The following is a 23,054-nucleotide window of genomic DNA, read 5'->3' as shown; positions in this document are numbered from 1 at the left end:
ATGAACACGAAACACTGAGGAAAACATCCAGATTGTGTTTACTCGCACAGTAGCTGCTTCTTAAGTTCTGTCCCCCAAACAATGTCTGCAGCGCTGCTTGAGGCCTGAGGAAGAGGGATGTGTAATTGGGGAGCTTGTGTGCAGTGTAGAAAGACCAGGCGAGTCTGTCGGGACGTGAATGTAAAGGAGAAAACCATCGCAAGCAGCTGACGCGTGATGATAAAGGACCGGCTGAGGAGGAGCCAAAAACAACCACCTGCTTTCCCCCTTAAGCTGAAATTGTCATTTCTGTTTTGTGTAAAATCTAGAGAGCAATGTTGGGATTGGAAAAAAGCAGCGCTCCCTTTACTACCACGAAGCAGAGAGCACAGAAACAAAAAACACAATGTCCCCCCTGGGGATCGTTCCTTGAGATTCACACAGTGACCCAATAACAATCCACCAGGCTTTTTCATTTTGCACTCCAACTCTACGATGAAATGATTGGGCTGCAGACTTGTGTAGGTGCGCGGCGGAAGTTTAGTAGATTAACAATCCTTGGGCACTGCAGAGTAATTTCACATCAAAAGGATTTATTGGTATTGCAGAAGGTTTTCCATGTGATGGTTTATGCGTTTTTGCAAAAGCCGGAAAGGGGTCAGGGCTGAACTTCTCAGCTGCAAAGATATTACTACCTCAATCAAGCGCTACTGCGACATAAAGAAAGATGACACCAGAGACATTGAATAGCAAGAAAACCTCAATCCAACCTGCTGAGGACCAAACTAAAGAGAAGAGGTCCCGGAGCAAACGAGAGGTGATATTGTTTATGTGCTGTGTTGCGTAAATCTAGTGGTGTCGGACATGAAATGAAATCCAATGTGCAGTTTGTATTTGATACAATGCGTGCAGGCATTTTTATTTATAAAGCAAAACCTTTATATACCCGCTTATACCCGGAAGCTGCTGCTAAATATTTTAATAGAAATACAGAATGCACTTTGTGTGACATGTCCTTGATGCTCCACATTTCATAGCGACACCCCCCCCCCCCCCCAAACTCAGAGTTACAATGTAAACCTCGCGTCACGGACATTTCAGAGGAGTTCAAAAAATGTTTTTCATCCTACGACTCACTTCATAAACAAAGCCATTAAATGGGGCAAACAATGTCTCCATTATGCCGCAGTAATAAACTGCTTTACGACGCCTGTTGTCTGCTCTGTCCTCGGTGGGCCGACTCTGGTCGGTCCCAGGAGTTCCCGCGTGTCTCTGTGGGTGTTTGTGAGTGTGCGTTTCTCTGCAGGTAGTGATTCACTCCTCTCGCAGACTCAGCCAGAGATAATGATTTAGATTTGGAGCGGCGCAGGTTGGTAATGACGTAGGTTCCCGTGGCAACAGCATGCAACGGGCAAAGGATCTCGCCCATGTCATTTTACAGGCTTTGTGACTACAAACTACACGCACACTAACCAAACCTGCACAAACACACACACACACACACACACAGCACCATCTACACGCAGGCAAAGACAGAGTTTTGGTCGTAGTTGTGTTTACACGGTAAAGTCTCAATATGCAACACTGAACATCCCATTTCAACAAAAGTCTACGCAGCTCCTGGTTTGTTTTGTCGTGGTGTGCTTTTTCTTTCACTCATCCTCTTTGACAACAATGATCCAGTTTTGACCAAATGTTGATAAATGATGCTTCTAATTTTTGTAATCCAATTTAAATAACTGACTTGGAGACTAAGTAGATTAGTTACAGCTTTGGGAATGGAACAAATCCTCAGTTATTGCAATAATACGTTTGTTATAAAAGAATCGACCCAGTTTGACATCGTTATTTGTATTGGAACTGAAACAATATTTTGTTTCAGTTCCAATACAGCAACTATTTTTATAATAATTATTTATTTCTCATATGTTAACGTCTATGTTAGTAGGATCCCAAATATGCTTTAGCTCCAGAGTCTTGACTGTAAATATGTAATTAAAAGAAAAATATTACATTTCATAAATCAAATAATGTATCAATTAATCAAGCAAATAATGGAAATATGGATTGATAATGAAAATAATTTTGCAGCCCTGTTTTGCACAATCCGAATGATTTCAATATTTTCAGAAAATACACATGTAAAAGAGCTTCTTCTTCTATTGAGCAATGAAGATTTCTCACTCTTACATATGCGACAAATATTCCTCCTCATTGTTGTAGTGACCGTATTCATCCGTCTTTTTAAACTGCTTTTTCTGACCACATATTGGTGCTTTTCTGTGCATGCAGACGGCTTCTTCCTTAGCTGCAAAGATGTTTTATTAGTTGTCTTATGTCAGCTAAGAAACCCGTGGATAGCTCAGCAGAATGCTATTGGCACCGGGCCACAGGCTGGACTTTAGGAAACACAGTAATAAATCCAAGCGCCTGCTCTCCGAGGCTGCAGTAACAGTATTTGCTGTGGTATCTGTTTGTGTATTGGCTGTTTGGTTGTTCTCTTAGATACAAACACATAGACGGGAACTGTACAAATAGTACCCCTACTAAAAATAAAAACAGGCTAAACTCAGATCCAGTATATGTTTATTTGTTGCAGTTCTTGGTTTTCCTTTGAGGAAATAAACAACAAGATAATATGATATATGGTATTATGATAAAAACAAGTTAATCATATTACACTAATACTGACACTTTGATACAAATCTTTAAAACATTAATTATTTGATATTTAATGTGACTTTTTTGATGATTTTCTGTGAGCAGCCAAAATGTCACACATTGTTCAATAATTGAAAAATTAAACAGAAATGCAAATTAATAAAAAAAGCAATCGGCTGACTGTATGTGCTCATTTTTTAATTTAAAAGTCCTTGGATTAGTCCGGGAGTTGTAGTTGTTGATACTCGGTCTCCTGACCGACATAAAGTCCACATAAATGTTTTATCTTTGAATCTTGATTTTGACTGTATTCCACCTAACGTATCTGTTTTATCAGCGTGTTCCCTTGAAATAGGCAGGATGTTTTTTCCTGAACAGCTTCTGATGGGGTTGTGACTGCTGACTGGCTTCTAAGAACCAGTAATAAGTGTAACTGGTTGAATGTGTCTCTGGAGCTTTAAGCACATGAAGGTTCTCTAGAATAAAGAGAATTTGGTTGTTTGAAGTAAGACTTTGCTAGACGTGCAGGTTTACATATCTAAACACTCTCACATTTATTTACGGAGGACTTGCTTGCTTTGCACTTTTTTCCCCCCTATATCTCTTGCATGCATTTACTTTCAGGGATGCAACACATATACACACACACTCAAACACACACACACACACATACACCCAGCTGCTGAACGTAGCCTTAGGCAGTGATGGGAAGTCTGGAGAGACAAACGATCAATTGTTCAATCAATAAACCTCTATCCGTTATAGTGCTGCTCCCAATCGCTCAGTACCGCTCCTCTCTCTCTCTCTCTCTCTCTCCCCTCTCTCTCTCGCCCACCGTCCCCCTTTAATCTCCTTCCCTGCTGTGCAGAAAATGCTCTACAAATATACAACACAAAAGAGCCAGACATCGTAAATGATATTGGCATACATCTCGGCCAACTCTCATGCATATTCAGGGGAACCGGGGACTTTTGTGTGTGTGTGTGTGTGTGTGTGTGTGTGTGTGTGTGTCTATTGGTCGCTTGAGTGCAGCCGAACTAGGTGTTGATCGATATCTGAAGCCTCATTAACATAGACTCTATCATAAAGACATTCACTGGACTGCCAAGAAAAAGCCCCGTTGATGCAGCATGAACACACTTTCTGGCAGCGGTGGCATTTACCAAACAACCAGCAGGACCTTGAAAAACAACGATGCTGTCATACTGTTTGAGAAAGAAAAATAAGGTTCACGCTGACACGAACACGAGAACTCAGTTTAAAGGTCCGCATACACAAACAGGTGAGGACTCACAAAACTTCGCTGTCTGAACTCTTTTGACTTTAGATTTGGACTTGACTTTGGCTTCAACGCCACTCCTGACATGACTTGGACTTCAGCCTTTTCTCTTCAATCTGACAGCAGCAACGACAGGGAGGTGGATTATTACTAATGTACTACACTCAAGTAAGATATTGATGTACTTGCATATTACTTCAATGTATTTATATTTAATGTCACCTCGACCGAAATTTCATTTCATGGTCATGGTATCAATTTATTTTCACTGTTATTCCAAAAATTACCGCTAAGAGCCACTAAGAAGTACAGTTCTGCCCGTATAAGCAAAAGAAAACAGAAAGAAAATCCACTCTGGGTTTCATCTTCACCTCCTGTTGATTTGAAAGGTTACCAAATGTATCTGAAACAAATGCAATTTGAACATAGAAATAACATTACATCTGGTGAAGCCAAACAACTTTTTTAGGACTTGAAACACAAAGTTTAAGACTTGTACTTGAATTCAAAGACAAGACACAAGACCCTTAGGACCAGCAGAACTCAAATGCTTTCATACACAACGTCTCCCGATGCATTTTAAAGGGAGGATTTGCAGAGTGCGTTTTGTTCCTTCACAATCTTTAAAGCTCTGTTGAAATTCACATGTGATCAGGCACACGGCAAGGCTCTGCCTGTGGGGTAAACGATGGCCTCCATCCAATAACGGCAGAATCTGTTTCTGAGAAAATGTAATATAAGATTTTTTCTTGTGATTTTTCTCTTGTGTTTTTTGCTTTGGTGGGTTGAGTAGTGTCTCGAGGAAATACTGGCACCGATGTTATTATCTGTGCTGCCAAGAGAGTCTCAGGATCCACTTGAGACACAGTCGTACTTATGTTTCTTTTATAGAATACTTTCCAGCAAATAAATACGAGCCCTGTTTATGCAGCAATTACACGACAGTCAAACCATTGATCTGTATTCATTCTTAAGAAAATAACGTTAAAGTGATTTGATTTCCATTAACAAATTGGCGCCGGAAAACCTCACATTGCAGACTTTGGTATCTGTAATGTCCAAAATGGTAAACAAATATGAACCTAGGGTGTTTTCTAAGTTAGCCCGGGTATCCTGGTTTTAAGTCCTTTTATGTTGTGTGATGAGTGTGTTGTTGTCAGCTGGAAAATCAAAACAGGTCACACTGAACATTTCAAAGAGCTTTCTTTTTCAAAGGGGAGAATAATCTAAAAAGCCCCTATATTCCAAAATGGAGAAAAAAAAAGTTTTATACTGAGCTGCTCTCAGCTGCTCTCTAATCATTTTCATCTGTTCTCTGCACAAATTGTTCTTACACAAAATGTCCTGTTCCCACGAGGCACTCCCACTTTCAACTATCCAGTTTCTCACTACTCTGACCTTTTGTCAAGGTCAAGCTGCCCAATACAATACAGGAAATGATGTGCGGAAGAACTATGGACGGACACTCCTGGTCACAATTATGTTCACAATCATGTTCTTTTCTTTTTTTCCAAGGTAAACCAGTTCTCTTGGATTGTCTGGTTTACCACATGGGTGCTTTTGCTGCCTTTAAAAATAACAGTAAATCCCCATGAAAGCTAATATTTCTTAAAATAAATTCTCTATTCAGAACCCAATTTTGCAGAAACTTGACATTTCTAAAACAATTTTTGCAGCTTTTTTTTCCTAAAGGTTGATATTTGTGGTTTTCAGAAAGAAACATACCAAATCAGTCTGAATTCAAGATATATCCAAATCAAAAGAAGAACACCACAGAAATGAATGTGGGAAAGAGCTAAAACAGTTATCAAGTGCGATGTGTGCAAAAAGAAAAGCTTCCAACAGGCTTGTGCACAGACACGGTCTGTCAGCCAACGTTTACCTTTGCAATAGAGCACTTTTCCATTTTCTGAGCACTTCATAAAATCATTGCCCTCAGGATCCGCCGACGGCATTTGGTCTTTTCTTCTGCTGCTGTCAACATGAAAATCTACAAACTGAATTCCTCATTGAAAAACGCCCCACAGGATGCAAAGTGAAATAATAAACACTCCAAAAGCCTCGGCCTTGCTGTCCATCAACTGTCCATCCATTCATGTTCTGCACCCGGATACATAACTGTTCAATACCTTATTATCTTGTGCCTCTGACTGTAAACCATCTATAAAACATCCAATTTGAACTTGTGTTTTGCACATAGCTTTTCAGGTGCAATACGGGTGTGTTCCCGTAGTCTCAGTGCAGCTCTTACAGCTCCAGTCGTTCCCTGCAAATAACCTGCCGACATTCAAACAAGTTGTTACAGTTTCCCAGGGAATGTCTGTGCCGGTGTGCCCTATACGAAGAAACATTTTTACTGCTCAATTTTAATTTGCAATAACTGCACTCACTTCAGGACAGATCTCAGAGAAAAGCCTGACGCAGATCAAAATAAATAGTTCCCCGGTGGTTTGATGGAGTTCCCAAAAGGATGAATGGTTTCAATGTGGTAACAAGCCCACTTTGCCTGCTTTCATCTGGTCTTCATGAACATTGGACATGTCTTCATGAAACAATATATTCTATTGTAGATTGCATGAAGTTGTAAAAACATTATTTTAAATGAAATGTCTGTATTATTGTTAATACAGCTAATACAGCTAATATTTATGATTTTGTTACAGTTCTCTCCACACGAAGCAGCCACACAGGAACTCTGCCTGTGTAAAATAGAGCCTAAAATAACCAACATTGTGATTTAATGTATACATATTTGATCAATAAAATAGATTTACAATCCGACCAGATGCTGATACTGCAGTTAAACCAACGCATTTCAGTCATTCCTCTAAAAAGAATGAGGTTCGATCCTCAGCTTCAGTCTGAATACAGAATCGTAGATGGCTTTATTTTTCAGCCTCTCCAGCTCTCCAGCTCAACTCATTCCGCTTTCACCTTCCTTTTCACGAGTTTTGTGGGTGAGCGGCTTTCTTCGAAAAAGTCCCCCGAGAGCTGGAGGCGAAAGCTGCATTTCAGCAGAGAGAGGGAGAAGAACGGGCGGAGGGTGAGGAGGGTGAGGAGGGTGAGGAGGAGTAGGAGGAACGCTCAGCATGCTCGGTTGGCCCCAGAATGAAGCCCTGCTGACCTTGAGGTTGTCATATTGATCAGCAATGAGGAGCGGTTTGTGTACGTGTGAGAGGGAGACGGAGAGGGAGGAAGGGATGGAGGCGTTTAACTAAGGATATAAACCGAAACCTGCACTAATGACGAATCATTGATAAGTGGACTAAGGAGGGCGTTCTACAGTCTCAGTTTCTTACATCTGCTATCGGGCTCTTCTCTCTTCATCTCTTTTTTCCTAGAGCTTTTCCTTTCACTCCCTTGATGGATTTCTCCCTGTTTTTCTTTCACTCCTCTCCGATCGCCCCCCCACGCATTAACATTTCCGTAAGGTTTATGTTGGCGCGTCCCCCCTTACGGGGTCTTTGAGGCCTCAGTTTTGGCCCAGACTTGGAGGGCGTCGTCGGGCTCACACCTCGACTCCTCCAGTCCGCACGTAAAAGGGTCCATTTACAAGATGATGAACCTCTCTGTGCCTGAAGGCTGCGGCTTTGCTGTGGGAAGGAATGCATGTGGTAGTGGGCAGGACTTTGAGAGGTCAGAAAGCACATTTCACACTTTCTGATCACAAGTTTATCACCGCAGTCATCCCTGTGTTCGTTTTTTAAGGGGGATGTTTATGATTTTTTGCTCCTTGTGTGTCGTGATATTGATTTCCTGAAACAAACTGATTCAAGTTTTCTTTGATGATCTTTCTGTGTTCTTTTATAAAATAGTATACAACATACCGCTATTGTGGGAGTTTTAGAAATTAGAGACTCTTTACGACGCAAGTCTGTGTCTTTTATTTCAGCGCTAAAATCCATTTTACTTGGAACCATGTCCGTTAACCAGAGTGGAGGGAAGGCAGCATATAAGTGAGGAGCGTCTGCTCAACGTTTGCTCGGTACAGGCTCCTCTGGAAGGCCTCTGGAAGTCTGCTGCTCCTGCAACCCAACCACACACAAGCGGGTGCCAACGGAGAGCCGCTACAATACAATACTTTTTCCCTCAGTGTTCAGCGTTCTCTGTGATGTGATACGATTTATCCGAGTGAAGAAAAAACGTTTTTCGGCACCACAGTTATCTACTCCACTATTGTTTTTTTTTTTCCCTCATAGTTTATTTATTACTTTAATCCAAGAAGGTTATTTTTCTCTGCATATGAACCCGTCACCCGGCTCCATGATTATTATTTTTTGTGCCTCCAATGTCTGTAATATGTTTTCTTTCTCTGCCTCACTACATCTGCATGTACAGTATGTGGAGCACGGGGACAAGACTGCATGGGGAAAGGAAATAGAAGAGGATGAAAACTCAATCCATCCGAAGGGCAAAACAGTAATGTGAGCTAACATCCTACACACGTATGGAAGCTGAAACACAAGCAGAAATGCTTGGATGTACAAGAAAACACACTTAGACACATCAACCGATATATATAAGGGAGAGGCGTTGGATTCTTTTCTTCCGAGCAACTTCATGCACTTCTTCTGGAGGAAGAATAAACAGCCCACAAGACCATGAATACAAACGCGCATGATGTACGTACTAGCTGCTTCATCTGTCTTGCACCCCTAAATCACACAAAAACACACGCAAGCACATGTGAACCTCCACTGCTTCAAATACTATTGGTTCAGGCTGCTCACTTGTTATTTATTCCTGAAAGAACCGCTTTCCTCAGAATGTCGATATCTTCTGGTTGCTCATCATCAACGCTTTCTCAACACAACTGCGCTAATCAAAAGTCAACTGAAGAGAAGCCACAGAGAACTGCTCCTACACCAAGATTTTGGATCTTGGGATTTTCTCAAAGTTTCAACTTGAATCGCTTTCTCAAACAAAAAGGCTGAGGATGATTTTCAATACGCTGCCAGGTCTTTAGCGGCACATTGACGTCTACATTTGGAGAAAAAATGTGTTACCATTGTTATGTTTGTAGAAAAGTGCCTGAGATGTTAGTGCACAAGTATGAGGAAGTATGAGGAAATATCAGCAAAGCGTTAAAATGACCAAACAAAGACAAATGAGTCTCAGTCAGTAATAAAAGATGAATGTGTTACACTTGTAGCCATTGCAGAAATCCCCAAAGTAGTTCAACATCAACATGACAAAGACTGCAGGTGCTCGGTTTAGTCCGCATGCATGTTAATCACCCGATTCCTTCAAACAGCCGCTGCTTTCCACCTGAACAGGATGGATTCATGGACACATGATGGTTTGCATATTAAATGCAATTTATTGGGAAATCACAAACACACATTTTGAGTCTGGGCCCCTGAATTAGTTTTTTTTGTTTTTTATCATAACTTCAACATAACACGTGAAGCTCTATTACCCGTCGAGCTGTAATAACAACCTCAAAGAAAAGGTCCAATATCCCCACTAACGTGAACAAGTACGACCAGATGACACAAGTGAGATTGAAGCTGGAGTCATTAAAACTTCAGGTGTCTCCTTTACTTTTCTCTAGAAAAAGTCAATTTGCAAGTGATCTGAAGGTATTTTTGATAAATCTTTCAAAATGTGTTTTTGATGCATCCATGAAGTCATCAAAGTCCACAAACAAATAATCGCCATCAGTTTATCCATTTAGTCATCCCAAATAGTCAAAGCCACCAATGCAGATCCAAGTCAGGAGACTTACCTTTGATGCCAAACTTGGAGTTCCCACCAAACTTCAGAATAACCAACATCAGAAGGAAACCGGTGAAGGCGACAGCAGCAATGCCCACGACCACGTACACCTGCAAAATTACAAAACAGACTTATGACAGATACAAAAGAGACAATCACCTACTGTAAACTCCAGAGCACCAAGGGCCACCCACAAGCATTTTTATAAGGGCTGCTTTATCTCTGTGTCTTGCAGGAATCCTTTAACTGCTTCAAACATGACAAAAGTGGCAGCTAAGGAAATATAGTGAAGAAAACAGGTCAACAGCGGAGAAATAGGGACAGAGTACAACAGTAATATGAGACTTACGGCGACTCTGTCTTCAGGGGGCTCTACAGGGGGGCCCTCTGTGGACGGACAGAGAGACAGTCACTCAAAGTAAGTTGCAGCTAGAGTAAAAGGCATAGTATGGTTTTATGATTAAATATTTTCTGCAGATTGAACAGTTTGTTAAGCGGGTTGTTATTATAAGTAAGTATTTTGGCCTTTGCGTAAATGGAAAGTTGTGTGTGAGAGCCATTCTCTTGTAATGTTAAAGTTGAAAACACAATGTTTAAACATACAAAGAATTCAGCATAGATGTAAAGTATTGTATAGCAGCTATTCAGAGTGACCCTCATACATATCAGGACTTACTAACACTCCAATTCAAGAAGAATGTTTACATGTTTTTGTCAACTTTGCTGGAATTTACAGCTTTAGCTTAAAGACTTTAGAATTTTAGAATTTTATATTTAGGAGCTTTGTTCTTTATTTTACTCAGCTGTAAACATTCAAAAAATTAGCTGGAGACAGTGTTTTAACTAATATTAAGGTGCTGACATTGGATTAGTTAATGCATGTTCACCGGCAAGGAATGGAAAGGCTGCTTTTGTTCTGCCTCTGTCAGAATTCATAGTAAATCAGCCACCGTTATAATTGTGCACTGAATATGTTCTGTACTACAAGGGAAGGTTGATCAATGGTAATTTAGGGGGGCGGGCCTTGTGACTGTGAGCAGATATAAGACATGGCGGTACCTGTGATTAGATCTGCAGGAGGGAGCAGTGTTTGAGAAGCAGCAACAAAGGAAGGAGACAAGGGAGAGAAATTAGGTCACAAACAAGTCAATGTACTTAAAGTGTAAATTATTTGTCATGCATTCTACCAAAATGTTGTCTGTCATGCCGGTACTCTGAGCTTGTTTAAAGAATATGTCCATCACTCAAACACAATACAAAAACCAACAAACAACATATATTTAACATGCAGAATACCAGTAAAAAAGGAAAAATAACACTGGGGACACATTGTGGGAAAAAGACAAACAACAACCCTAATCCCTAGTAGGTATGTAACGCACCCTCACCAACTTGAAAGAAAAAAGAGAAAGAGAAAACATTTTCAAATGTAATTAATGTTAATTGATGAGGATGAAAATGATGAGATGAAATATCTGAGAACAGTGACACTATGAATACACAATTATTCGTAACTGGATTTGTTGGATTTAATACTTTCACAATTGATGAACACATTTGTTGCAATAAACATTTATTTAACTCACCATAATAGTACGGCTCCTTATCCGTTTCTGCACATAGAGAGAAAAATAAACAGGTTACCATTAGAAAAAGTTCTTGGACCTTTATTTTTTTGATTTTTTAGATAGCCATTTGCCATCTATACTTAAGCAGGTAGAACAGTTTTAGTGCTTTATTGCAATGTGTAGATAGATAGCTTTTACTTATACTACCATCATATTTGCACTCCATAATTGAATATGCCAAAATCTACCTCTTTGCTCAATCTGGACACTACCTATAATTGCATCTACAAAACTGCCAGTGCGGCATCCCTTTTTTTGGCAAAAACAGCAGACTGTCACAATCACAGCATCAGTGCGACAATTGCTCTTGCACAGTCCAAAGGGGAGGTTCCTCTGCCCAGTGTCTCTCTAACAAATTCACAATCGTGGCATAAAACATTAGGAGAAAATCTGCCAAAGAGAGAGAGAGAGAGATTGACAATCGCACAGAAGACCTGGAACCGTAACTGTAAAAGTGAATGCAGGCCGTCTACAGCTCTGGCCTGAGGCAGTCCGCTTCCTACTGTCAGTCCGTCCAGTGCATTCCTGTGAGTGGGACATCTCGCAGATGCCTGAAGGGGATTTTTTTACCACTGTCCCGTTGCACCAGCTTGAACTGATTATTTTTTGGCAAATATTTTCCGCCATTACTCATTCATATGCTGATGGCAATGGCAGTTGAATTGAATAATGGTTTAATTTCTCCACATTTGAAAAACAACACTGCGCTCCTCACCATTCCAGGGCTTGTGCATGAAGTGAGCTTCCACCTCCTTTTCGTCTGACCCATATTCGTTTTTGATCAAGAGCCTGTAGCGGCCATTGTTGAGGTGCGTGGGACTGTCCAGCTGCAGGCAGCCGTGGTATTCCCTGTCTGTGATGTCGTGAATCTTAGTCTCGATGAATGGCCCCTCCGTCACTGCTTTATCGTCCAGAAACCACTGCAGCTTTGGCTTCGGGTTTCCTGGGGTAAAGTAATGAAGACAATACAGGAGATTGAGTGATTGTCATTGTCCAGCTTTTTTTTATTGCAAATCTTATTTGCTCCTTTAGCCATTGCAGTGATTGCCAAATGCTATGACACTATTCCAGATTTAGATTAATGTGAAGCCGTCTGGACTAGATGTGGAGGTCCGTCTATCTTACCTGTTATACTGAAGGGGATGCACCAGTGATGGTCATTGATTGCATCACTCAGTTTAAGGATTTTTGGAGGGACTGCGTATAGTAGAGGGAATAGAGAGTTTAGGAGCAACAGTATGAGATACAAACAGTACAAAACAAGATAAGACCAAAGAGCAATTCAGATGTAAAACTGGCAAAAAATGAATTATCTTTGTTGGAGGCGGCACAGACGTATCCTTTGAGACAATACTCTACATTAAATTAGGACTGCTGGCCAGAGGCAAAACGTACAAAGTATATCCAGCAGCAGCGAGGACTCTTTGTCTCCAACGATGTTTTCGGCTGTGCAGCTTATCTTGCTGTTGTGGTCCATTGATGACAGGTTGGACAGTCGTAGCACAGAAAGCTGCCCCGATGTCTCGATCTGAGTGCGTAAGAGCATCCGTGTTAGCCTGAATCATTACCCATTTTTCAACATATACAAGAGAAAGGCTTTTTGTCATGGGGGTGTTTCGTGAACCTGCCTCGGAGAAAAAAACCTAATTGTTTAATCTCCCAAAGCATTAATACGAGGGCTGGGCAAGTTAGTTATTATCACGTCAATTGATTAACGCAGACAATTATTTTACAGCACGTTGACGTATTTTCTTTTGTTATCATTTCGAGTTTGAAAGTCTGTTGCTTTTCTTTTGTTTGAAAGGAGTCCAGTACAAATACGGTCTTCACAGACTAAAAAGTCTCCGCACAGTAAATCCCATCTGTATACTTAGTACTGAATCACATCACTCCAACTGGGACACTTGCTACCGAAGGTAGATTATTGAGCTATGGATGGACTGTTTATGCCACTCTCTAGTCAAAGAAACAGGTACCTGTTCAGAAAAACAAAGAAAACAGGTTTATACATTATACGTTAACTTAATAATTATATTATATTATATTATATTGTGATGGTCACCGGTAACTTTATTTTTACGTTTTTATAACAAACTAGATAAAATGTTGAATTAAGTGACAAAGAGCTTTTTTTAAATAAAATTTAAGTTGAGACTACTTTGTAAAGAAAACACTGCTGTTAAAAATCACCTAATTTGTTTTAGATTTTTGCACAAATAAAAGTGCGCAATAAACAACTTCTAAATTCATTATTGAATTTTGAGTATTACGATGTGATTAATGTTGCTGAAAATTGTAATCGTTGCTCAGCACTAATTAATATATATATGACATGCGTGATTTAAACATATCTGGGTTTGTGTTTCCGTGTCCGGAACCTGACCTCGTAGTTGGAGACCAACGCCATGTTCCAAATCAGCTCAGGTGAGGGAACCCCGGAGGTCTTACAGGACAGATCCACGTGCTTCCCCTCCATTAGTCTCACTTTGGATGGGCTCAACGTTGCCATGGGAACCTCTACATACAAGCAGGGGTGGGAGGCAGAAGAGGCAGAAGAGGAGGGTGCCAAGGTAGACAGAAAAGGGAAGGAAGCAAACTTTGGATTCATGGCCAACTCTTGTATTTTCAGTTAAAACACAAGTCACGTAACAACCTAAACAATAAGACTGGGAGAGCAGGCGAACACACAACCACTACCACAGACCAAATCCAATCCCCTTCTTTCCCTCTCTCTCTCTCTCTCTCTCTCTCTCTCTCTCTCTTGCTTTTATTCAAGCACACTTACCCCAATCAAACAGTCAGGCCAAGAGACAGAGTTCAAACACAGTGATGGTTACACTTATTACTAGTGCATGTCTTAAGCAGCCCAAGTACTAAACTGATTGGACACAGTCTGAAGCCTCAGTCAAAAGCAAATACCCTGCTGCTGACCAACAGGTGACCCTGGTGGGACCAATAGGATTACATCACAGTCTTGCCACCCTCATCCCCTGTCCAATAGCATCCCTGATGAAGAAACAATGGAATATAATAAAACGAGACGAAAGACCAGACGATGAGCAAGAACAACAGAAGAAACATAGACAACAGAAAACATAACGAGACAACACAAGAACCAAGGAAAGCACATGTGAGAATCCAGTAACAAAAAGAGGGGGAAATAAGAGTACACAAAATGGCAAGGAATAGAATTAAAAAAGGAGAAAACGAGAATTGACCACGAGTGGGAACATTGGAGGACAACAAAGAGGAGAGAAGCCCAAAGAAGAGGGAAAGGACAAAAGGAGAAAAAAAGAAGAGAGGAAGAAATGGGTGTCGACATCTACTCCAGATAAAACAGGACAGATTCCTTATCGAACCCCTCCCCCCCCCCGCTTCTCTTCCCTCCCTCCCTCCCTCCTCCTCTTCCACTTCTTTTGTCCGTTGGCAGAATCCTTATCACTACGGCAACCCACTCAATCACTGTAAGACGCACTAAAAAACAGTGATTTCAGCGGTGGCAGACCAGCTGCCATGTCAGCACCACATATCTTAACAGGCGTTGTCCTCTCTACAGCCATCAGCCGGTCGCACAGACACAAAGCTGCACCCCACGGCGCCTGGATTGAAATAAAATGGTTTCATGCGAGTCCGTCATGACCTGCCAGTTTGTAGGAATCTGAATTTGTGTGCACAGCTTCAGTAGTCAAACCAGCCGTGACATCCTGTGTGATTGAAATCCTTCAGGATGTGTTTGAAATCCACAAGTGGGATTGAAGAAGCAATGTACCGTAATTAGCACGGCAGACCCGCCCGTGTCTGTGACAACATATGAGCCGTGCGTGGAACGTTTCTGGATTGTGTGCTTCAGTGTGTCGAAAACAAACTGGGGCAAATGCTGGCTGTCAAGTGTCTGCAGAGGGGCCAACTGATGCAAAACAACCATGACAAATGAGAACATAAATAATATATATGCATACATACATATATTTTAGTCAAGGCTGCTTGCTAGCCATCAGATGTTTTACACCCCGTATGAATGTGCCCTGTGGTCATTGGGTTGGATTTGGTCACTTGCTCGAATGACACTTAAAAGAACAAATAAATCCCAAATCAATCTTAAAATTGAAGAATGAAGTTGAGTCTTTATTTATTAACCATTTTAGATCTCATCCCCAGTATTGAACATCTATCTAAAATGAAAATCAATTTTGTATCAAATTACGATTATCTGGCTCATGTAGTTATTGTCAACACCAGAAGCTAAAGACGCTCAAACTTTGATCCCTACTCTACTATAATCCAGGTCTTTGCACTCTAACACAGGTTAAATCCTCATGAACTATATTCATCTTTCAAACCTCATATTCATCTTTTTGCTTTAATCTGCCACCCATTATACTTAAAGTAAACACCAGCAGTAACTACTCTGTATTAACAGATCAGTATCTTTTTCCTGTTTTCTTTGACATGACATGTTCCAGCACCGGATCTCTTTGAATTTAGAACACCTTTATGAGGATGTGAGTTACATGCACAGCAGGGGCTACATGCCCAGGTGGTGTAGAGTTGTTGAGTTGAATAGCTGCTCACAGACCAAATCTAAAAGCAAACCATCCGCTTTCTATTGAGAACCTCTTCACAATACGCCAGCATACTTCAGCATCCTTGTTGTCAGCTCTTGTTATGGGCACACAGGTGCATCCACATCCGTGTTTGGAGAAGTGTTCACATCAATAATCTGTGGCCTCTACCTTTCCACGACCGAGATGTGGACCAGGGGGAGAGAGAGAAAGAGAGGGGGAGAGATCCTTCGCCTGAGTAATACTGCCTGAGCTCGACGGCTACCTAGATGAAACGCTGCGGCTCTCACACTTGAGACTTTGCCTTTACAACACACATCAATAAAAAATGTGTATTTAATTTCTTTTAAAATTATTAGACAGTAAATGGTTAATAAAAGGTGATGCATTCACAACGGGATTTCTGTTCAAGGACAGCAGAGAAATAGGAAGGAAAGTAGGAAATAGGACTGAGCAGCTTTGACACCAAAATAACAACTAAAACGGTTAAATGGTCAAATTGACTGTCAGACTTATGTTTGTTTCCTCAAAATCGTCATCACCTGCCTTGTCTGTATCATTGTTTTGTATCAGTTTCATCATTTTTTTTATTTTCACTTCCTGAAATTATAGCCCGGCTTTGTTGTTAGGGTTGTGGAAGGATTGTAGGTAAGACAAATTAATTGTGGTTAAGTACATGCTGATGTTTAGATTTTTTTTTTTTTAAAGTTACATTAAAGGAAACATCATTGATATTGCATAAATAAATGGAACGCCGTTCTCCTGCATGAAGAAACATCCTTAAATCACTGCGACCTCGACCCCCTTTTCACTGCACCTCTAAAGGACACACTGCTTCTGCAGTGTACAGTGTGCATTGTATTATGCGTGAATCTTGACGCATCTTACATACACATTATGCTCATTTTAATGAGCTTTTTCAGCTATGCATCATTCCTGTAATATGAAGGACCACTGTTGAATTAATCACAAAAAACGGCACAGTATTCCATCTGTATGCACCAATTTACGTCACTTTTTCAGATCTTAGCAATTACTTTTTTCCTTTTCCCAAAGTGATGATTATTGAATGGCTTGCACAAATTGTTCCCATCTGTTTTTGAAGATGTTGTCTATTTTAAATTCTTTGCGAAACCTTCCTGCTAAAAGTCAGCAGCATGGGCTCAAAAGGACTGCAGAAAGAATCAATGCACTGTGCGGATTTTCTTTGTGCTGTTAAAAGCTGTTAAAAACAGCTTTTGTTCTAAATCCCTTGTAATCTAACAAGTAAATGAGTGGACTCTTCAGCAAATTCACACATGTGAAAGCATCTGCGCCCCTGCAGACATAGATGCCATCTGGCCTTTACTGGCCTATTACAGCTGGAGTCAGTTGCATGTGTGTTTGACATATGCAACTGTAAGGGCACGTTATACACAAGGAGGAAGCAGAGAGATATGCAGGTATGTATTTACACTACTGAGGAAATATCTGGAAGATTAATCAAAAGAAGAAGATAAGAAAGGGAAACTGATGGGTCCCAGCCCGACAAATGGACAGAAAGACAGAGGGAGAGAGAGACAGAGAGACAGAGAGAGAGAGACAGGGTGCTGGTGCTGTGATGTGACCAGCAGACGTCTGACCTGCTGTCATTTCCACAGCACCGTTGTTTTTGCTCTAGACGAATGGTTTGCATTAGAGCCTTTATGTATCTGGATCATTTAACAAAATCCAATTAACCCACAGACATTTAACGTGTAATAAGCAGGATGCTGGGAAAAGATTACATTTCTTGACATTAGCAAAAATTACCCTGAAGTGATACTAAAACTACTACTAACGATTTGTTAATGGGAATCAGACCAGAGTGGGGAATATATCTGTTTTTCGTTTATCGTTTCAATCATTGTCTTAACAAAGAGCTGAGTGGGAGGATTTTTAATACCTGCAGCTGTTTGAAGCCCAAACGGTCCACCTACTTTAGCATGGAACTGCAGCAGCATCAGAGCAGCAATATCTTAGTGAGGTTTTGTTTGGATGAGCAGTGGGGAACAGCCTGTGTTTGCCTGCTTTTCCGACCGAAGCTCCAGCAGTGAAACGCCCACAGAGACAAACAAGCAGAGAGACATATGCGGGTGGCCTGAGAGATCAGTGTCGGCCCCAGGGCATCGTTGGGCACTTCCTCTGCTTTGTGCCTTCCCCATACGTCACTCAGAAATGTTCAGACAGACAGAGGGCGAGACACTCATACACGCAGGCGGAGAGATGGAAAATGAGTAATGAAGAGGAGGGCAGACAGCCTGCACGGGGGTGAGGGGCGGGAGGGGGGGGGGGGCTTAACGATAAAATATGACACAAAGTCCAAAATCCCAGCAGTTGGGTCTTTTGGTGCAGTCAGTGTCAGCCCCGGGGCACCACATGACACCCCTGCACCACCACGTCCTCCTCATATGTCACACTGCCAGGGGGTCCCCTGCCCTCCTCTCCAGGGGCCCCGCTGTAGCTGTGCTAGTGCCAAAAATAACCTCCGCTAATGGAAGGGAGTCAGAGGGGACGGATCAATAGGAGTTATCAATGACATTGTTAGCTTCCTGCATGCTAACTTATTGTTTGCTTCCTGTGCGTCCCGACTGGTCTGAGCTCTTTTTGACCAGATGACAAAAATACTTTCAGATTCATGTTCAGGTATTAGAGAAACATCAAATAGCTTATCTGACTGGTATTATTGTGTGTTTTATTAATGAAAATATTTGATGTTCTCAGTAACGTGCAGGATCTGACTGAACATATTGCCTCAAAGGCTGGAACTATCTTTGTTTTATTGGCTTGCTTGAGTTCTGCTCTAAGTTATTACCAGATGTCACTTTAAGCCAGATCCGAGCTCATAAAAACCTTTGTTATGGTCAGTCGGATGGGTCAAGATGTAATCTGACTCTGTTCATGAAATGAACTGACTGAAATAGCGAGATTCATGACTAACTAAGAGAGGAAGAATAAAGCATCAATAAATGGCTGACATTTATACATTCAAGCTTGATAAACACTCCCATAAGCAAGTACATAAAAGGGCTGTGGCATATCTGGGAGTGACAGCAAGCCGCCGGTTGACATTTTAAATAACTTTATGCACTGCTACTGGAAATAGAATTGTCTGGTTTGTAAACACAGTATTTCTTTAAGGGATACTAAATATTGTTTATTTGCAACTTAAACAAAGGTGCAACACATTCTCATTAAGTTTTTGGAAATGAATCTGTAGGAAATGGCTTTTATTGCTCATAAAAACGTGATTACTGCCGTTGCAGTTGAGTATATCAGCTTGCCTTTTGGTTCAGAAAGAATTCCTTAATTAACAATCAAAACACGATAATTCAGAGGAAAAAGGAATTTAAAGCAGCAGGTCACTTGTGCCATAGGACGTGCGTTGACCTCCCTCTTGATAAAATATCTCCTGCCTGCAAAGAGACCTTTCAACACCTACGAGCAAATGTCTGGTATGGCTGTTACTAGTCAGCATGACGACGTAATCCGTCACACGGTGCACACAAACACTACTCTGTAGGTCCCATTTAACGCACTCCTCCAATTGTCGGCTAATCTGTGCATCACATATGAGTAGACTCCCTGCAGCACAGAAATAACGTCAGCCCGTTGGTGTCTGAGGCCTTTTAATTACACCGATTTTACAACATTTTTAAGCCCTCTATAAAACCAGGACTTAAAGAGTGTGTGTGTGTGTGTGCGTGCAAGTGGTCCTTTGGGCCTTTGTTCGCTTGGCTGTGCGTAAGACATTGTAGCTTTTTGCAGTGCACGTTGTCGAAAGGAATTCCGATATACAGACTAAGCAGAGCAAGTGAAGGGCAACGTGTGCATGCATCCTCGTCGCAGCCTGTGGCTGAGTACGACACTGGCTGATGTCGAAGCATAAATTGTGTTCTTTCACAGCTAATAGTTTTTACAGTAACAACCAACTGTATTTGTTCCAGTTGTTTAAACGCTTCAACACAAACCTGTTTATGCAGCCCCATACATAAAAACAGATGGGACAGACACATGTCAGCGGGAACACACAATGCAACGACTTGGTAAAATCCTTCCACAGGAAACCATTAGGATTACTTTTTTCCTCCAGGTGCTTCACCACTTTGCACTCTGCTACAGCCTGTGAGTGTCTTTTCCATCATGTTACTCTGTGTGCACGTTTGTGTGTGTGTGTCCTCACCACAGTTAGGTAGTGTCAGTCTGGACAGCAGCTTGCGTCCTACTCCGTCCTCAATGCAGTGCAGCTCCTGAGTGTCTGCTTCCTCTCCCAACCACAGCTTGATCCACATGTTCTCACAGGAGCAGTGCAGAGGGTTGCCTGTCAGGATCCTACACACACACACTTAGTCAAAATCTGTCGAGAACAGTGAGTAGTCAATGACAACGTGATCAATTGAATGGTTCTTTTGGGAAATGTGCAGCTTAACAACTCATGTCTGTTTGTTAGATATGGCTTCCAACTAGTCCAGTTGGCCCGGCTGTTACAAGAACGACAAACAAACCAAATGAAATCCACCAATAAGCACAAATAAAGCACTAATTGGCTCATTACATATTGTTTGTGCAGATGTACTTTTACTTTTCTGTTCAATGAGATTAAACAAGGTGGTGCTGCTTAGTTTCGTTGGCCATGGAGAGGGTCGGGCTAGCTGTTCCCCCCTGTTGCAAGTCTGTAATGCTAAATTTAAGTAAACCAACCATCAGTTGGCTTTATACTAAAGCAACAAATACGTATCTTCTCATCTAACTCAAGCAACTATGTGTATCATGTTGAACTCTCTAAAATGGACTTATTTCAATGTTCACCTAAAATGGAAAATAATCTGTTAACTACTTCCACCCAAGGTAAAAATGCATTTAGTTAGTATACAACATTTTTAGTATATTTATTTTACATATTTACACAGTATACATGTTTTTCTAAATGATCTTTGTTTCTCAATATATCTAAATGTCATTTGAAGAGTAGTGCTTTATTACAAGTAATATTAATTTGTAATAGGAGACAAGTGTATGGATGGAGCAAATTGGCCTTTATTGATAGCTGTCATAGCCAATTACACATTGCTATCCAAAGCCTATAATAATCATAATCACTTCCTGGCTCCAGGTAACCTCAAGATTACAGGCAGCAGTGCACATCAAATGTATTTATATGGGAAAAACACAGATATATGTCAATCTACATGCTGTGATGATAAATGGGATGTAAGCCACACAGACAGACAGACTGATAGAGAAGGAGGAACTGCACTCACAGATAAGACATGTTGAGGTGTTTGAATATCCTCCAGGAGAGTGACGACAGGTTGTTATCTTTCAGATTCCTGGAAAGTAAGTAGAACATCAGGGAAGGAGATTGCGTTTGTAAAACCACATCCGACTCGTTTGATATGCACCAATGATCTTGATCCACGTTCTTGTCATTACAATTAATGAATTAATATACTGGTATCAAACTTTAATCACATTGATCATCTATAAATCCTGCTCAGTCGGAACCTGACCTGTAACATTTTGTTTCTTTTCTTCCCGATCAACTTTGTTTTAAAATATCACAAATAGGTTTTCTTTACATTTGGATCTACATTTCCTGTCCATTTTCAATAATTACTAATCCAACAAATTAATTAAATGTAAACATGACTGTACATTTTAAAAGGTGAGACATTTTTAACAGTCGTGCAACTCATCCACTAAAGGTAATAAAGGTGATCTGCACTGAGGTTGCCAAGTCAAGAAAGCAGCAGTATAAAGTAATCGATAGCATGAACTCACAGGTATTGTATTTTGATGTTATTCTGAAAGGCCAGCTTCGACACATATGTTAGCCTGCTGTTGGTCACAGTTCTGACACAAACACAAATAAAACAGTGTCATTTTCATCAACATCATGAATGAAACAATTATTGCAACATCGAAAACATGATTTCGGGATCCTGATGAACTTAGTGGAGTTTCCACAGGTCGCGCTGTAGGATACACACAGAAAAGTAGCATCTGAATCCCGACATCAGCAAATATTAACATCAAAAGTGTAGGTCAATGGTGGGAGGTTTTAAATGTGAAAGATTTAAGGAAACTAATTACCATTTGTGATAATTTGGTTTGCGTTGACTCTGACCACAATGTAACCGTACAAAATATAGATTTGTAACAGATATCAACAACTAACAATTTATGCATCAACAATACAACATGGTAATCTGTTTTGAGAAATATAAAATGAATAAATTATATAGAAAAATGATTTCACCCCGGTCATCCAGGGCTATCCTTGCATAATGTCTCAATTAAAGATCTTTCTTTGCCACTGTTAAGGCCTATTCACCAGTCTGCCAGTGATACGACTGCACTTTTTTACATTTACTAAATGTCTCAATAGAAAGATACTGCTAGAAAGTGCTTCTTGATGAACACATCTTTTTTTATTTAAGAGATGAAATGAGACACTAATGCAGAGCAAAACACTGTAACTGTCAATAAACAAACATACATGTTCAATATATGGCCTGAAGCGAAAAAAGATGCCTGAGAGTCAACAGTTAAGGGAAAGGATTATGACAAGCCAAATAATTAGAATGTAAATATGTAATCTTAAAACAGTGCGTGAAATAATTTACTTGAAAATGGGTTCATTGACATTAGCGCTGTCTGTTTGCCTTTGGGCTATTCTTGTTACGAGGAGCCATTAAAGACTTACAGATTCCTGAGGTTCTTGTAGTAGTGCAGGTCTTTGTCGTTGATGGAGGAGAAGCTGCCCTGGTTGGCGATGTAACTGTCAGGGATTACAAGTGTGTGTCAGAAGGCTCATTTGTTAACTGAGCGAAGCATAAACAGAATCATTTAGACGAGACAAAGGCACATGACAAGACTGTATAATTAGAGTTCAAAGTAAAAAAATGAACTGCCGCTGATCAATGACAGGAGAACTGGTAGTTTGTAAAAGTTAAGAAACAAGCACAGGCCTCCTCCCCTTTTTCCTCAGCAGCACTGGTGGAAGGAATTTGACCACCGACCACCGCAACCTGCCGTTCTGACAGAAGAACCTGCCACCGACCACTGGAACCTGCCATTCTGACAGAGGAGCCTGCCACCGACCACTGGAAACTGCCGTTCTGACAGAGGAATCTGCCACCGACCACTGGAACCTGCCGTTCTGACAGAGGAACCTTTTACCAGCCACTTTTCGCACTCGGCGTCACT

General features: G+C 40.9%; 1 protein-coding gene across 4 annotated transcripts in view; it reads right to left on the bottom strand.

Annotated features, from left to right (window-relative positions):
* Nucleotides 1–23,054, bottom strand: part of ntrk2a (neurotrophic tyrosine kinase, receptor, type 2a) — a 55,595-nt gene that overhangs the window by 29,238 nt on the left and 3,303 nt on the right. For 3 of the 4 annotated variants that reach the window (XM_078087390.1, XM_078087391.1, XM_078087393.1), the window contains exons 2-12: nt 22,552–22,626; nt 21,627–21,698; nt 21,107–21,175; nt 20,029–20,177; nt 13,649–13,782; nt 12,661–12,793; nt 12,391–12,462; nt 11,981–12,208; nt 11,224–11,250; nt 9,987–10,024; nt 9,648–9,747 (exon numbers count right to left, since the gene is read on the bottom strand). In XM_078087390.1, coding sequence (XP_077943516.1) covers nt 9,648–9,747; nt 9,987–10,024; nt 11,224–11,250; nt 11,981–12,208; nt 12,391–12,462; nt 12,661–12,793; nt 13,649–13,782; nt 20,029–20,177; nt 21,107–21,175; nt 21,627–21,698; nt 22,552–22,626 — 1,097 coding nt within the window. Of the gene's footprint in view, nt 1–9,647; nt 9,748–9,986; nt 10,025–10,696; nt 10,709–11,223; nt 11,251–11,980; nt 12,209–12,390; nt 12,463–12,660; nt 12,794–13,648; nt 13,783–20,028; nt 20,178–21,106; nt 21,176–21,626; nt 21,699–22,551; nt 22,627–23,054 lie in introns of all 4 variants that reach the window. The other variant, XM_078087392.1, reaches the window with a different exon arrangement.

Source organism: Gasterosteus aculeatus, chromosome 13, assembly GCF_964276395.1.
Source record: "Gasterosteus aculeatus chromosome 13, fGasAcu3.hap1.1, whole genome shotgun sequence".
Classification (NCBI taxonomy): Eukaryota; Metazoa; Chordata; class Actinopteri; order Perciformes; family Gasterosteidae; genus Gasterosteus; species Gasterosteus aculeatus.
This window is presented reverse-complemented; position numbering and strand designations above follow the sequence as displayed.